Raw genomic sequence first — 18,456 nt, 5'->3', positions numbered from 1 at the left:
TACAGATTGTTTTATGTTCGTTTCATGTAAAACAGTTAATCTGCCCTTTCTTAACAGTTGGTTTATTTTTGTTGTGGGGGAGGGGATGTCCTTTGTGACATTTTGAAGACTAATACTTGGTCTTTACTGCCAACTTGACAGGATTTAGAAGCAGCTTAGAGACACCCCTTTGGGGCTGTCTATAAGGGATAAGAGCTGCCCTCAAAGTGGGGAGCACATTGCAATGAGCAGTCTATAGGGCCAGGAAGAATGCAGTGAGAGCTGGCACCTTCGCCTCCTCATCTGCATGAGTCTGTGACTGCTAATGATGTTCCCCACTGATATCGGGGCCCCAGGTTCTTTGAATGTCCAGTGTGGAATTAATACCAGCCTCTCTCCAGGGGAGCTCCAGGATTCCAGTACCAAATTTGGACCACTGAGGCAGCCAGCACACATGTGTTCTCTGCTTTTCCAGCATGAGACAGCCATTGCTGGCCTGCCCAGGTGCTGCTGTATAAGGTGCTACAATGAATCCCCTTTTATTACCATGACTTGAACCCCTAGGTAAGATGGCAGTCTAGAGGCTGCCTCTGTGTAAGCCAATGGAGGCCAGAGTCAGAATGAGAAAAAGAGGACTTTGTCTGCTGGAAATCCATGAAGGAAATGAAGCAATGCACCAGGCAAAGAGCAAAGAGAAGTTGCGCCATGCAGAGAAGTAAAGCCAACCCTGTGTCAGATGCACAGCTCATTGACAGGCAAGTGGAAGTGCGCCACTTTGAAAAGCACACTAAGGGTTGAGCCTTCAAGAGTGATCTGTTCTGTGGGCATGGGGCCCACACCTATAACATCAGCATTGGGCAAGGGAAGCAAAGGTCACCCACCATTTAGAGACCAGCCTGGTCAGCAAAGTCAGGGGTACACAGGTAGACCCTGTCTTAGAAAGCACAGACAAAACCAAAAAGAATGGGCTGCTCAAGGAGATTCCTCCCAAAACCAAAACAGTGAGCCAAACAGATAACAGAAATGAAGGAAGCATGAGAAAGCAAGGCACCCATGACTGGCCCAAACTACCAAACTCAAAGACACAGGAACAGGCGCAACACCAAATATAGTTTTCAAAAGTCATCTCACAAAAATGATCAGTGACACAACAGAGGATTAAAAACAAGAAAATGAATTAAATGTGGACCCAGGAAGACAGCAGCACAGAAAAAATGTCAGGAAACAGACAGTGAAATCAGCAATTGTGGTGTTTTGAATGAAAATGGCCCCCACAGGCTCATAGCAAATAGTATTATTTAAAAAGATAAGGAGGTGTGACCTTGTTGAAGGAAGTGTCACCGGGGGTGTGCTTTGAGGTTTCAGAAACTCAAACCAGATCCAGTGGCTCTTTCTCTCTTCCTGCTGCCTACAGATCCAGATGCAGAATTCTCAGCTCCCTCTCCAACATCATGTCTGCCATGTTTCCTGCTGTGATGATAATGGACTAAATCTTCTAAACAGTAAGCCAGCCCCTATTAAATGTTTTTCTTTATAAGAGTTGTCATAGTCATGGTGTCCCTTCACAGCAATAAAACCCTAACCACGACAGAAGTATAGTTTTTTTGCTTTTGTTTTTGTTTTTGTTTTTTTTTAAGTCAGCAACATAGAAGAAAACTTCAACAGGGAAACTACGTTGTTTTTTTTTTACAACAAAAACACCAGAAATTATTAAAATTAAAATTTTAATGAATATTTTTTTAAAAACAACAGTGGACAGACACTATTACCAATAAACTAAACTAAGCAGAAGAAAATATCAAGAATAGAAAGTAAGACTGACAAAATGCTAAATCAATAAGAAAAAATAAATGAATATATCCATTATATCAGAGAACTCATCAGAACAGACCTGAACATCCACACGATAATAGAAGGGCTGAAATAAATACTAAAAGCATGAAATGACAGCAGAAAAAAATTAGATATTCAACTGGGCATGGTAGAAGACACCATTTAACTCAGTACTAGAGAGACAGAAGCAGGTAGATCTCTGTGAGTTTAAGGGTAGCCTGGTCTACATAGGCCAGACAGAGCTTATAGTGAGAGCCTATCAACATTCAAATGTAACAGCCATTTAGTACTCCAAATGGACACAACCAAAGAACCTTCCTATAACATATTATACACAATTCCAAAATATAAAACAAAGAAACAAAAGCTTTAAAGGAACAATTTTCAGCTTACCTACAAAAGAAAGAACACAAAATAACATTAGCTCTCTCAGCAGTAACCCTCAATGCCAGAAAAGTATTGGACTATAAATATTAGGCCCTGGTAGTGAAAAACCACCAACCAAGATGGAAGTAAAAATACTACCAACCAAGATGGCTATTTTTAAACCTGATGGAGAAACAGGACATCTCAAGACAAGCATACTCGGAAGCACTTCAAGACAACTAAGCCAATGCTACAGAAGACACTTAAAATACTACATAAAAGAAAGAAGAAAAATTATCAACCACAAGAGCACGGGACAGAATAAGCTTCTTGAGAGGAATAGCTAAGCAAAGGAGAGCTATAAAGAATCCATTACCCAACCCAGGAAACCAGCAAAACCCTTATACTAAGAGGAGAAAGTAAAGAACAAACTATAACCCACTTAACCAACAAAAATCACAGGAATTAGTTAACATCTCTCAGTAAAACTTTGAATGGCCTCAGCACACTAAAAGACACAGGCTGACTGACCAGATAACCTGATCCAGCTTTCTGTTGTTTCCAAGAAACATGTTTTACTGCTCAAGAAGACTCCACCAAAGACTGAGAGTCAAAGGGTGGAGAGAACTCTGTCAGTGATGCTCCGAACACCAAGACAAGGCGGCATATCTATTCTGATGCCTGATAAAGTAGACTTCCAGCCAAAATTAGACAGAAAGGAAAAGGAGGTCGCCACATACTAATAAGGGGAATTAATTAATCAAGACAAGCTACTGCCGTAAGTGCGTTTGCAGCAAAGGCGGGCTCCTAATTTCACAAGCAAGCATTAACAAACATGAAAGTTGGATAGGTACTTTTACAATAGTAGTGGCTAACATCAATGCCTCACTCTCATCTCTAGGTCATCAAAATTAAAACTCAACAAAGAAAGCTCAGATTTAAACCATACCATAGACCAAATGAATACAGAACATTCCATCTAATAGAAACAGGATGCATATTCTTCTTAGCAGTCCATGGAATCTTCTCTAAAATAGACCACATATTCAGCATCCAATCAAGTCCTCCTCGCAAACATAAATGATTCATCACTACTGTCTTATAAGATCAGTGTGATAAAACTAGAAATCAGTAGTAAGAAAATCTATAGAAACCACACAAATACATGAAGACTGAGCAACAAACCCTTGAGTCACTAAATAAATCAGGAAGAAACATCCAATGTTTCTAGAATCAAATGAAAATGAAAACACAACTTAGCAGAACCTTTGGAGCACAGCTAAGGAAGTCCCACAAATCTCCTCTGAATTTACAGGTGAGAGTTTACATTAAAATTTTATAAAGCTCTCAACCTAACGACATACCTCAAGGACTAGAAAATCAAGAATCCAAACCTAAAAGCAGTAATAAAAAAGCAAGAAATAATAAAGATCAAGGTAGAAGTTAATAGATGAAGACTAAAGGATACGTAGATTCAATCCTTACTAGTATAGAGTTGGTATTTGAAAAAATAAATAAAATTAACAAATTTATAGCCAAATTAACCAAAGAGAGAGAGAGAGAAAGAACACCCAAATTAATTAAAAATGAAAAGGGGGCTACTACAGATTCCAATAAAACAAAGAACTGGGCTGGGCATGGTGGCACATGTCTCAACCCCAGCACTCAGGAGGCAAGGGTAGATATCTCTATGAGTTCAAGGCCAGCCTGGTCTATATTGTGACTCCAGACCAGCCTCTTTTCTCTCTCTCTCTCTCTCTCTCTCTCTCTCTCTCTCTCTCTCTCTCTCTCACACACACACACACACACACACACACACACACACAAAGACACACAAAGACGCACATACACACACACACACATACAAACAACAAGAACCTAGGGATCACGATATAGTATTTTAAAAACCAATATTCGAAAAGCCTGGGAAATGTGAAAGAAGTGAATTCCAAACACATATGACTTATATAAACAACTGTAAAAGATCTGTAACAATTCAAGAGATGAAAATGGTAATAAAAAGCCTGCCAGCCAAGCCCAGAACCAGAAGGGTTCCCTGCCAAATCTACCAAACCTTCACCATCACCCTGACATCAAAACACACACACACACACACACACACACACACACACACCAAAAAGAAAGAAAAATAAAGAACCATTTTACAATGAACATATAGGCAAAATCTACTACTACTGTTCCCTTAAAAACGAATTGTGAGTTTTTCCAAAAAGAAAAATGATTTAAAAAAAATAAGAGTAAATACAGCATATTTTTGTCTTTCCTCAGTAGGCTTTAAATGCGCAGAAATAAATATGTATTGATATATTTGCATTTTAATGAAAACTATCTTGATTAATAATATTGTTATAAATATGTGAAGCTAGTATATTAAATATAATTTTAATACTAAATGTAATATTTATCTATATATTAACAATAAGTATTAATTATAATATTTTAAGTGTGTTTAGTTTAAATAAGAATTAATCAATCCTGCACATGTAAAGATATAATCAAAATATGTTATAAAGTACAATAAACCAATACAGAACACTGGTAATTTGGCATAGAAAACTGAGTAGACATTACGGAAAAGTTGGCCTATCTTTCACTGCTTGGGCAAATAAAAGCCGGTAGATCTAATTCAGCTACAAGAACCAGAAATCAGCGCACTGGGGTGTATAGATTAGAGCAGACATTCACCAGCTGGAAGTTTCCAAACACAAACCAGTATGTTTCCATACTACTACTTGAATGTTATACAGTCTGTTTGCAACAGAGTAACAGAAAAAGGAAAAGGAAGAGAGAGGCAAGTAAGAACAAACAATGAAAAGAAAGAAAAGGAAAGACTGACACAAAAGAGACAAGGCGAACCCAATGCTAAAACAAACAGAACTTAAGCAGTTACACTAATGTGTATGTTGGAAAGCATCAGTGACCCACATGACGGTAAGAAAGAGAAAGGATCACAGAACCCACTCTTCCATCTCACAGGAGTGTCATTCTAAACTCATACAGCTGCACTACTTCAGTAGAAACATCTCTGTGTGTGTGTGTGTGTGTGTGTGTGTGTGTGTGGTATGTGTGCACTAGAAACTGCATCAAGAGCCTTGTACTAGCTACAGGACTGTCCCTCGGAGCTTATCCCCAGAACCAAATATCTGATTACTGAATGGACTTCACAAAGAACATTTTAACATCATATCTTACAATATAATTTTCCTTAAGCATTTTAATTAAATCTTAGATCATAAATATATCTTTCATTGAAGATCAAATTACCAAATAAATTATCCAAAAGCAAGTTCAGGAAGAAAGCATAAATTATCTTATTCCAGAGATTTCTTCAGTATAACTTTGCCAGGCATAAATGTGAGAAAAAAAATACTAAACAGCATGAAATAAAGAAAATAAAGGCTTTCAAGATTAGCTAAATACTTTTCTATTAAATATTGATAATTAGTCCTTCTGCATGAACAACTTGAACTACTTTTTAAAAAGCCATAGATAGCACACCAAAAGGAAGGTGGAAGAGGAGTGGCAGAAGAAGGCCAGGGCCTCCAAAGAGCCAGAGTGCAGCCCTATGTGCCACTCAGAAAACACAGGCACCAGACACAAGTTTCAGAACCACAGGAAGCCAAGCTCATCGCTCATCAGATAGGCAGTGAAGCTCAGTAACTATGCCCTGTGCTTGCATCTTACTATAAACTTCTATTTACCTACCCCAATGATCACGAGAGCACCCTGATAGGACGGATGATCAGTACCATTAACAGGTACTAGAAAACCTCTTGTTTTATGAACAAACACTCTGAAACACTAGAAAACTAACTAATAATCAACTCTATTAAAATAGTGACTCCATGAAGACAAAATAACCACTTATAAAGATAAATAGAACTTTCTTCCTAGACCAACAAGATGGCACAGCAGGTAAAGTTGCTTGCCTCCAAGCCTGATAAGCCAGGTTCAATCCTTGTACCCCACATGGTGGAAGGAAAGAACAACTCCCCACCAACTCAATCTTAAGTGAACTCACAATGGCCATCCAAAACATCATATAAGTGTGATATACCTCAACAATATAGTAGAAAAAACCAAATGGTACACTCATATGTACATACATGTATACACACACACACACACACACACACACACACACACACACACACATACACACACACCTGAATATTGTGTAATTGATTCTGGAAGGCAATTGAAGGAAAGGGTTTCACTGGAGGTCTCTGTGTGATTTGGAAGGGTTCTCTGGGAAATTCCTAAAGCCTTGAAAAGCTGATGACCCAATTTCTTTACTGTGTTTCATTTCACTAAAAGCTTCTATTTAATAGCCACAATTGCAAACATGTACTTCACAAATGAGAGAGAACAAGGGAAGAATTAGAAAAAACATAGGGAAGAGGAAGAAATCATCAAGGACCCACCCAAGACTGAAGGAAAGATATATGGATGGAATTCAAAAATCCCTCTAAAGATTGCAATAATAATATTACATATTGTCTATTAAAAAATAATATTATCATAGATGGTTGGGTAGGTAGTAATACCTAAACTATAACTAAAAAGCCATTTCGAGTTTGAAAGTATATAAATAAAACTAAGCTACTTTAGGAAAGTCTCAGAAGCCAGCCGAGTGTTTCTTGGGGAGCAAGAGATACCAATGATTTAACCCATAGATAGCAGCATTATGTAACCTACCAAGTCTTACTGTGTAATTAGTACTGAAAAGCTTCTGAACATGTTGGCAACTTTGAAGAAGCAATCAATAAGAGATGTTGTCAACAGATAAAATATTATCTTATATATACTGGTCTTAAATCCCAGTCAGTTTTCCAAAACAAATAAACAACAAAGAACACTTAACAATGAGAAAAACCAAATAATTTAACCATAACCAACAGAAATGAGACACAATAAGCCAAAAATCTTTTCCAATCACAGAAGTTTATATGTAGGCAACTGGAAGCTCAGGAAGAACACTAGACTGAAGAACTCTATGCTAGCTTGTAATATTTGCAAGAATATATTAATGCCATGATTTGGACCAATGTTTCTAGATACCATGCCTATATAAACTTTGCCAAATCAAATGCTCTCCCATCATAGGCAAAAATTCTAAGCAACAAACCACAGTGAGAAGACAGGGCTACAAAAATATTAGTATGTGGAATGCAGAAACACTGCAATGTCAAGATGCTGTATTAGTAGGTCTTTGAGTACTGCCAGTGTCTGGTACCCCTTGCCTACCTACAGCTTTCCATCAGATATATATATAAGTACTGGTCTGACTTAAAATTATCACTTTCAGAGCTTTGTTTTTCTTTCTCAGTTTTTCCATTAGCAAACACTGCAAATACATTTGTGTTCATGAGCACAAGGAATATACTTGAAATTTAATATACAACAGCTTTAAAATGTTCTTCAGTTTTCTCTTCACTCCAGTTTAAGATGTCCAATTCTCACCTCTCACTTTCTATTGCATCTTTCCTAGCAAGGTTATTAAGTTGATATTTAACATTTTAGGAAAGGGTAAAAACTTGGACAAGCCTATCAAGTACATTTTAATTTGAATCATGTGTATTATGTCTTGCATGCCGAAACACACAACATTCAAATGCTCACATACAAATACACATTGTGCCCAATCTTCAGACAATTGCTTGTTTTAATTAGTTAGTGATTACATCTTGTGAAAGAGCTAGAGCTAAGATCAAATGATTGCAAATCCTAGTTTAATAATAGAATATGGTAATTCAACTGATAAATTCTTCCAGAGCCACAAGTAATCAGAAACTGAAAACTATTAAAATATTATTTGCTCTATGGGAATTACTTATTACGTGTTTGCTCAACCGTATCTGCTGAAAGACACAGAAACACTACCGAAGTTAATTTAAGGACTTACCAATTTCCCTTGCAATTCTGACAGCTTCATCTGCATCCTGTAAAGGCAGGAAATGAGACCCAACATTAATCCCATGAGGCATTGCACAATGTCTTTAGGGCAGTCATATATTGCACTACTGTCTCCTCTGATTCATTTAATGTTCAATTTTACAACCTTCTAACCCTTTTCATTCAGAGAAATGTAAAATTAATACCATAAGTAGAATGTAAATTCTCCCTCGTCGTTATTATATTAAGAAACTCAAAGCGGTTTGAAATGAGCTGGCAGGAAACATGACCAGAATTGCCAATGATTCGGTGCAGTTGCCGGAATTTAATGGCAGAATTTAGATTTTTACAATCAATATTCTGTCGTAAATCAGATCATTAAAGCTTGTCTGCAGCCTGCTCGTCTATTTACATACCCTGTTTTCCTAGATTCTGTCAGCAGGGGGAGTTGACTGTCTATTGTTTGGGAGGAGCCCTATTGATTTTCTAGAAGTAAATTTCCAGTACCCACAGGAATTACCAATTGTTTCTAAAAAGACAAAACTTCTGTGATTTCCATTATCCTTTCTTATTTTTTTTTACCCTTTTCCTCAGGTACATATTTTATCTTGCAGTTGTAGATAGGTACATAAGTTAAAACCTTAAATTCAATGAACAAACTGTAGAGTGAAGGGGGTATGAAAAAGCAAGCTAAGGACTCCTTTCTGAAATCCAAGGCCAGTGTTTATTGACTCACTTGTCACAAGTGATACTTGAAATCCTAAGCATCTAAAAATTGCCCCAGCCTAAGCCGTTCATCTACCATGAACCTGACATGTGCTGTACAAACTCCATGGACACAGTTTTCATGTAATGATAAAGAGAATTCTGAACTTCAAGCCACTTTCTCAATTTAATTACTTTTTGTAATCCAGTAACACAATATGGACTATCAGCCACGTTCTAAAACCACCAGTTGCCCAGTTGATAAGTATGCAGAAATTCTTACACAGCTTCAAAACATTAAGTGAAGACTGGCATTTTTTTTTTAGGCTTTTAAATTACTACATTTAAAATGAAGAGCAATCATGACAGAATCCTCCCCAAGCTGGGACTGGGAAAATAACTGGTTCACTTATGTCCAGTTTTAAAAAAAGAAAAAGAAAAGAAATTCTTCCTTAAAAGTCTTCAGTACCCAACAACATCCCTGAATAAGGAGGCTGGCAGGGGAAGTTGTCAGAAAAATTTAATTTCCTTTCATTAGCCAGTCTGCTCCACAAATAGGTGCTTGTTAAGTTCAAAGCAACCCTGAAAACGACATCAGTTTTAAGTCTTTTTTACTCCAAGAGTCACATCTGCTAATGAGATTTTCCAAATAACAATTGTTTTCAAGTCAGAGATAAATCTCTACCTCACTCCCTCCCCACCCCCAAAAACTCAGGGTTTACTGCCTTTCTATACCTTGCTGTTTACACCAACCCTACATTCTCTAGATTTTTGCTTAGAAGGATAAAAATCCACGAAAGGGTCATTTAAGAATGTTCATGGTTTCCACACACTGAGTTGGGAGGCTCTTTGTTCCAGCCAGTGACAGTTATTGGAGAATACTTGCCTTTAACAGCCTCTAGTCAGGAAGTGTTAAACCTGCCAAATGCAAACAATTAGTGCCTCTTGAACAAAAAACAGCAAGAGTGAGGGCTGATGAGGATGGGATTATAATCAGCTACAAGGAAACTCTTAACATCTCAGTCAATGTGGAATAAATAGTGTATGTGCCAAAGATAGTCTCCGAGAAATTAAACTGCAAGCTAAAAGGCTTGGGATCCAAAGAAAGCCAGCAGGCAAGGTTAAACACAGTACCCAGAATCTATTTCTCCTATTTTGTCAGGCATTTATGTATGTACATGATACACATGTGTGTTATGTTTTACATGTAAAGTGAAACTTCCCCAAATCCTTTATATGGTACAAAACAATCTTAACTTTTCTCTAAGGTATATGTTCAAGTTTTCCTACTATGAAAATCAATTTCTGAGACATGAACTTTCAGATAAAATCAAATTGCCTTAAAAATTAAATGTTCATTTTTCATTCATTGAGCCAAAAAAAAAATCATTGAATATCTATTATGTACTAGGCATTATAAAACATTGTCATTGTTTTCAAAAATACTAAATGCAACTCAGCACATTTAGTTATATTATGGCCTACACAAAATTAAACTCCAAATAGCTCCTAAGTCGATGACACTAACATAAGACACCATGGAACTTCCTTACAGGGTTATGGATAGAATAAAGCATTTAATAAAACTTTGACAGACTTGTCAATCAGTCAGAAAAAAACAGATGATTAACTTCAGAAAAAACAAATCTAAAGGGATACATAAAACACAACAGCCATCGCTGGATCCAGCAGTGGAAATTACACAGGGATCCCACTGTGGATCCAGCAGACTGAAGTGTGACCACGGACATAAGTGTAAGCAGCACTTCTCACTGCAGTGCCAAAGCAAGCACATAACCTCTGTGCAAACAGTTGATGGCACTTATCAAACTCTGAGAGCCTGTCTCTCTCTACCCACAGATTTTAGAAAGTTATCTTATGGATGCCTCCTTCACATGCATGAACAAAAACTCACAAAGAATTTGTTAATTTCAATTGTGATATTTTGAGAGGTAAAACATCTGGAAAACAATTTAGTGAACCTTCAGCAAACAGTAGGACTAATACCTAAACAGTACAGTGGTTGAAATGGCATACCAAACAGCCATTTAAAAGAATTATGATCCATATGTTCTAGACACAAATCCAATGAACACTTCCTAGCAGCAGTATATGCAGTCTGCTTTCTGCCCTTCTAGAATCCTAGTCCACAAAGAGAACCAAGAAGTCACAAAGACAAGCAAGTCAACTGAGAACGGACAGGTACATGTCATGGAAACAGGCAGAGTAAGAGGAAAAACTTGTGTTAGATTATCCAAAAAGGATCCTCCTAACAGAGAACCAGCATACAATGGAATCTTAACTAAAAAGAAGCTTAGTGCATTCTAGAAACAGAAGGGCCTAGGAGGGAGAAGACCAGTTAGGGTGGAAGGCAAGGCCATTGCTGGGCTGGGCCTTCTGTGACACAGCCTAGAAATTTGGTGGCTTTGGTACTATGAAGGAAGATAGTGAATTGGGCTGGGCTTTCAGAGGACAATTCTTTTTTTTTTTTTTTTTTAAAGACTTATTTATTTATTATGTATATGGAAGAGGGTGCCAGATCTCATTACAGATGGTTGTGAGCCACCATGTGGGTGCTGGGAATTGAACTCAAGACCTCTGGAAGAGCAGTCGGTGCTCTTAACCTCTGAGCCATCTCTCCAGCCCCAGAGGGCAATTCTTAAACCCAAAGATATGCAGGACAGACATAGTACATCCAGCAGCAGCACATTCCCTATGGCCTGTCAGCTTCTGAAGGTAAGGAGAGTGTCTATACAGACAGTTTAAAAGCTCAGCAGCCCTGTCACAAGCTGGGGGTATGGGGACTGCCACTTAACACTTTATGTTCTTAGGAACATGGTTAAGATTTACCATAGGATTATGATTCCATTCTCCATAACACTTTCATGGTTTAAAACCAAAATCTGCCATGCTTAAAAGTTTTTTTTTTTATTATGCAATAATTGTCAAGGCATTAAATGTTATCAAAACAAATGAGTAACAAGGTATGGTGGTACATACCTATATGTACAGGAGGTTGAGGCAGGAGAATGGTGAAGTCAAAGCCAGACCATGTTTCAAAAGTCTAAAATAAGTAAAAAAAAAATCCTAAAATCTGTGGTATTGTGTTCCCCCAAAATATTGTGCACCCTAATAAACTAATCTGGGGGTCAGAGACAGAACAGCTACAATATTAAACATGAGAATAGGCAGTGGTAGAACACGCCTTTAATCCTAGCATTCCAGAGGCAGAAATCCATCTGTTCAAGGATACAGCCAAGCATGGTGACTCAGGCCTTTAATCCCAGGGAGTGATGGTAGAAAGCAGAAAGGTATATAAGGCTGGAAGACCAGAAACTAGAAGCATATGGCTAGTTAAACATTTGGCTGGTTAAGTTTTTAGACTTTCAGGCAGCACAGTTCAGCTGAGACCCATTCGGATGAGGACTCAGAGGCTTCCAGTCTGAGGAAACAGGATCAGCTGAGGATCTGGCAGGTGAGGTAGCTGTGGCTTGTTCTGCTTCTCTGAGCTTCCAGTGGTCACCACAATACCTGGCCGCGGTTTGTTTTTATTAATAAGAACTTTTAAGATTCCTGCTACAAAAATCCACTTAAATCTTTCCATGACAGACTACTGCCTTAGGACAAAGTTCAGAATATGTGACTAGGCTTCAATGCTTCATCATACCTGCCCAAGGCCAGCACCAAGCCCAGTCCATTCCACCTAACCTGCAGTCTCACCGAAAACCTAGGCTCCCCCAACCTTTGTCCGTCCTGTTGGCTAAGCTCAGAGAAAAATTCTCTTCTATTTCATCAAGTCATCACTTACTAAGACTGGCCACCAGCAAGGCCCTGAAAACACAGAGGGAAGGCAGGAACCGTCCAAGCTCTCATGGAACTTGCAAGCTAGGAGAACAGCCAGACCTTAGATATGATACACAGTAATTAACAAACAATGTTGTGATGTATATTCCATAGAAGCAATAAATAGGTAGTGTGATGGTGGGATGTGTAACTCAATCCCAGATGCCTAGAAGCCTTCTCAGATGCTTCTGAACAGAGTGCTAACAAATGACAGCAGAGGGGAATACCAACTGCTGGAGCCTCAGAGAAATGGAGAGTACCCACAGGCCATGTTAAAAACACTCAACAAGGCCAGGCAGTGGTGGCGCTCGCCTTTGATCCCAGCACTTGGGAGGCAGAGGCAGGCTGATGTCTGAGGGTTCAAGGCCAGCTAGGCTACAGAGTGAGTTCCAGGAAAGGCACAAAGCTACACAAAGAAACTCTATCTTGAAAAAACAAACAAACAAACAAACAAACAAACAAAAACCACTCAACAAGGGACTGGAGAGATGGCTCAGCAATTAAGAGTACTTGCTGATCTGCTGGGTGGTGGTGGGAGGCAGAGGCAGGTGGATCTCTGAGATCGAGGCCAGCCTGGTCTACTGAGCAAGTTCCAGGACAGGCTCCAAAGCAAAACAGAGAAACCGTGTCTCAAAGAGAAAAAAAAAAGAAAGAAAGAATACTTTCTGATCTTCCAGATGACCGAAGTCCAATTTCCAGCACCCATGAGGTGGCTTACAACCATTTGTAACTTTAGTTCCAAGGGGCCTGATGCTCTCTTCTGGCCCCATACGTACCAGGCATGCATGGTAGCACATGGGCATACATGTAAGCAAAACACCCATATACGTAAAATGAAAATTTTAAAAAAAGAAAGAAAACTCAACTTTAGTCTAGGAGCAAGGAAATGAATGACCTTACTCTGGCTAGCTTTTGTGGAGGTAGTGAAAGACAGCTATTTGTGTAGCTGGCTGGCTTCAAACATATGATCCTCCTGCCTCAGCTTCCAAAGTACAGGTGTGTGCCAGAGCTAATTCTGCTCACATGAAGTTTTTCACCACATCCTGAAGAAACAGGGGTGTATTACTTGTGTTGTCTACCCTCTGTTGCTCCCTACTCCATTCGCAGAAGCTCCACAGGTCCGATTTCATTGTCTAATCTGTTCAGCAGTGGCTTTCAAATGTCCAGTCCAGAGCCTGGATGCACCAGTCTTTCAATAAGCAGCAGATGCATGAAAAGTGAAGGAATAAACCAATGAAGAAGTGAAGGAATGCTCAAGGGAGCACAAGTGGGACATTCTAGGTCAGAGGAAAAGCACCATCCTCTCACCATCTGGGCACAACAGGCTTCTAGTCCCCTCCAAATGCTATTCTCTTTTGGGCCTCCCCAGTTCTCCCACTCCAGGACAGACCCTTTTGCTAAGCAATCACACCACAGCCATCCTTCAGCTGTGACAGCCAGTCATTTCACACTTCATCTCCATGGCAATGACAAGATGAGTCTTGCTCTATAGTGAATCCTCAACGTTTAACAAACTGGCACCTATGTTTAAAACATTATTTGTCCAGTTAATCAACAATTATCCATCCACTTCCATCAGAATACTTCTGTTACATGATGTCATCTTAAATGCCAGCAGAACTTCTCATGCCAAAAACATCAAATAATGGATCAGGATTCAGTCTGTCTCCAGATAAAAAAAAGTACACTCCATGAAATATTGCTCACCTGAGAAAAGCCAAGCCCAGTACCTTCCCTTGTCTGTAAATACCTAGCCATTATTGACTTGGGAGTAACCAATCCCAGTACCTTCCCTTGTCTGTAAATGCATTAATTAATTAATCTACACATCTGTAAGCATATCTGTAAATGACTAACATTGTTTACTTAGAGTAACCAAGCCCCAGTACCTCAAATTATCTCTGAATTCTTGGCTATTATTGACGTAGAGGCTCCTCCTGCTTCACCTCCCAAACGCTGGGATTAGAAGTATGTGCCATCAAGACAAGCTTTTCTAGTAAAATATATAGTGCTTCTCTACTGCTGTTTTCCCTCTGAAGATGTATTTTTAATCATGTATATGATGGATGCAGGTGCTCTGGGAGGCTAGAACTATCCATCAGAGCTGGAGTTACAGGCAGTTGTGAGGCACCTGATGTGGGTACTAGAAACAGAATTCAGGTGCTCTGGATAAGGAGTATGTGTGCTTAACCACTGAGCTACCTCTCCAACCCCCTATTTCTTTTTTAAGTTAAAAACTGGTCTTTACATGGCAGTACGTTTTCAAATGAGAGAGCTGTAAATTTAAACTCCATAAAAAGCAATGAAAGAAAAATTCACCCCAATTACAGATGTTAAGTTTTTAAACAAAAACATAAATATTGAACTTTACCAAATATACATTGTTCATTATTCACAAAAAATTCTCCTAGGCAAAAATCTTTAACATGTCACAAATCCAATATAGCAATATTTTAAGAAAAAACAAGAGGGAGTTACAGGGGGTGCATGGGAGGGGTTGAAGGGAGTAAAGGGAAATGATGTACTTACGTTATAATTTCCAAAAATAAAAATTCATTAAAAATAATAAATTAAATTAAATGTATGATTAAAAGTGAAAAGAAAGAACAGGACTGAGGGCTGGTAAGGTGGATCAGCATGTAAAGCCTTTGTTCAAACCCTGGGACCCGCATAGTGGAAGGGAAGATGTGAGTCCCACAAGCTGTCTCATAACCTCCACACTCGCATCATGGCATGCATTCATGCACACAGAGAGAATTAATAACTGTAAAAAGATTTTAAAGAAAACATAGTGCTGAATCTTCTATGTACTCTTAGCTATAAGACATTCTTGAGACAGGTCTGAGAATTAATATATATAAGACACAGAAAATATATAAATGCTCAGGGCTGAAGACAGTGGATTCTGTTAAATGTGTTGTACAAATATCTTACAGTTTATTAAAAGAAAATGATGTTAGACTGCTCTACAATTAAGTCACATCCCCAGTCCCAGATGAGAATATTGTTATCCTTCACATGAAAGATAAACAGTCTGCATTCCTCAGCTAGTTCTGAAACAAAATCAGCAACTGGTTTTGAGAGAGAAAAAATACCAGTATGAGTAAGGGCTGTATCTTCACTAATTTCTAAACTAATTTCTACACTATTCTACAACAGAAGGAAAGTGAGTGGGACATGGTAGCACATACCTGTAACCCAGTCAAGATGGGGAGGCTAGAGGGGCATGAGCGTGAGGCCAATCTAGGCTGTAGAGCAAGACTTTGTCTCAAATAAAAATAGAAATAAGTAAATAAAGTCAAATAATAAATAGAGTAAATAAAAGTTTTCATTAATTCTGGACCCAGGAAAGGGCCTGGCAATTAAGTTTTTCCATTTACTCAGTCAGGCTAGCAGAAGCTCTACTGTAGTCTAAGAGTCCTGGCTACCCACAGATTGTTCTAGAAGAGGGGGTGGAGGAACTGGAAGACAAAGAGGTCAAGGACACCAGGAGAACACAGACCAAAAAATCAACTAACCAGGGCTCATAGAGACTGAACCGACAATCACAGAGTCTGCATGGGTCTGCTGTAGGTCTTCTGCATGTATGTTATGGCTGTTGGCTTGGTGTTTCATGAGGTGGAAGTGCCTCTGACTCTTTTGTCTACTCTTGGGACCCCTTTCCTCCTACTGGGTTCCCTTGTCCAGACTTGATGTGAGGTTTTGTGCCTGGTCTTATAGTATCTTGTTGTTCCATGTTGTGTTGATATCCCTGGGAGGCCTGCTCTTTTCTGGGGGGAGTCAGGGAGGTGGATCTGGGGGGGGAGGAGCTGGGAAGAGTGAGGGAGGTAGAGGTTGTAATGTATTGTATGAGAGAAGAATTTAAATACATGTAACCTACCCATATCATCTCCTGTGCTTTAAACCCTCTCCCAACAGTGCAGATGCTAAGCCAATGGCTGTTACACAGCATCATTTAGTTAGGGGGGAAAAAAAAAGACAAAAAGCCAATGTCTGTTCAATACAGTCCATCACAACTTTTTTCTTAAGTATTTTTTAACCCAGAGATTGGCTCTGTGGATGCTAAACCCATGAATACTCAGGTTTGAAGCTTGACTGTACTTTCAAAAACCTTGGGATATTTAGTATACTCTTCTAAAAGTTACATTTTAAAAAAAACACAGTAAACATAGCTGGAACAAGGCAATGAACAAAGCAGCAATCAGACTTTTACAAAAATATGAAGACTTTAGGCATCATTAATAAGGAACTTTTTTCTCTTTTTTGTTTAGCTGGGAGAAAATACTAACATTTAATAATATCTTAATTTCTAATTTCTAGGATAGAGTTGGTATCCATTTTCATGTTTTATATTTTTTTAATGATTTTCTTCATACTAGCTTTCTTCTGTTAAAGCAATAATACAGCTTTTATTACTTTTTTCATTTGCTTATTTATTTTGTAGGTAAGGATATACACATTGGAGATCAGAGGACAGCTCCTAGGAAGTGGTTCTCTCCTTCACTGTTAGGTTCTGGGCATCAAAATCAAGTTGTTAGGTTCAGCATCAAGGGCTGCCTGATTTAAAAACTCATTTAAGTATATTGCCATACTCTGCTCTGTGGTGTAAATAGACATTACTATTGCCTTTTTAAAAGACTTCTTATTTTTATTTTTTTGTGTCGATGTGTGTGTATGTCACACATGTGAAAAATCTCAGCCAGAACCATGAGCAGCAAAGCAGAGTAGTATTTGACATGGACATCATCTAGAAGGTGTGGCTGAATTTACTTGTCTTTTTCTTAATAATCTTATTTTATTGTTTTATGTGAATGGATGGATGTCACACATGTGCAGAAACCTATAGTGAACAGAAGAGGTATGCGATCCCCGGGAGTTTTAGGTGATTGTGAGGCATCCAACAGGAGTACTTAGAAATAAACTCTCCAAGATCCTCTTGAAGAGCAGCAAATGTTCTCAACTATCTCTCCAGCCCCATGCCTGAGGTCTCACTGTGTAGCTCAGGTTGGCCCTGAAGTGAAGCTATCTTCTCACCTCTGTTCCTAAATGCTGGAATTAGAGCACAGCACTTACTAGTTCCTATTAAAGTGCAATAATGATTCAGAGGCATTAAATTCATGTCCCAAAAGCTGTTTTGTCAGTGTTACAGCTATAATAATGAGGGACTCACCCTCTACTTCATAGCTAACATCCAATGCATTCATAATCCTACTGATCCAACATGGTCTTTGCTTCATCCAACACTTTGTATTAGGACCTATCATTTCCTGCCTCAACAAAAGGAAGAGAATTCCTATTTGAATATCAATCATAAGGTTTAACTCTATGCTGATGTTCGTAGCATTTGGCAAACAAAAATTACATTCATTCATTCATTCACTCATTTATTTGAGACAGAGCTGGCCTCAAATCCACTATGTCACCAAGGATGACCTTGAGCTCCTAATCTTCTGAAGTGCTGGGATTATAGATGTGCACAACCACACCTGATTTTACTTGGAACTGGGGATTGAACCCTGGGCTTACAGCTAGTTAGCACTCCAACTACTGAGCTACACCCTCCACTCCTCAAAATGACTTTTTTTCTTATACAATTCTCTCATATTAACCATTTACATCAAACTGGCTGGGGGCTCCCAAAGCCACAAGGAAAGCCTCTACACAGAACTGGTGGCCATATCTCAGCCCTTACCAGCTCTCCTGCTGTAGTTCTTCATGGTATGCTGGAGTGGGCCCTGTCTCTCTGCTCCATGATCTTCCAAGACCATGTTTTTACTGACAGCCTTGAGTCCAACCATAATACTCCTTTGTACC

General features: G+C 38.8%; 1 protein-coding gene across 5 annotated transcripts in view; it reads right to left on the bottom strand.

Annotated features, from left to right (window-relative positions):
- Pcca (propionyl-CoA carboxylase subunit alpha) overlaps positions 1-18,456 on the bottom strand; it is a 387,394-nt gene that overhangs the window by 263,399 nt on the left and 105,539 nt on the right. For all 5 annotated transcript variants that reach the window (XR_004945920.1, XR_004945921.1, XM_036199583.1 and 2 more), the window contains exon 8: positions 8,105-8,141. Coding sequence is in view for 3 of the 5 variants with exons in the window: in XM_036199583.1 (XP_036055476.1) it covers positions 8,105-8,141 (37 nt within the window). In the remaining 2 variants the exon portion in view is untranslated. The remainder of the gene's footprint in view (positions 1-8,104; positions 8,142-18,456) is intronic.

This window comes from Onychomys torridus, chromosome 9 (assembly GCF_903995425.1).
Source record: "Onychomys torridus chromosome 9, mOncTor1.1, whole genome shotgun sequence".
Classification (NCBI taxonomy): Eukaryota; Metazoa; Chordata; class Mammalia; order Rodentia; family Cricetidae; genus Onychomys; species Onychomys torridus.
Note: the sequence above shows the minus strand (reverse complement) of the source record. Positions and strands in the feature narration are given on the sequence as shown.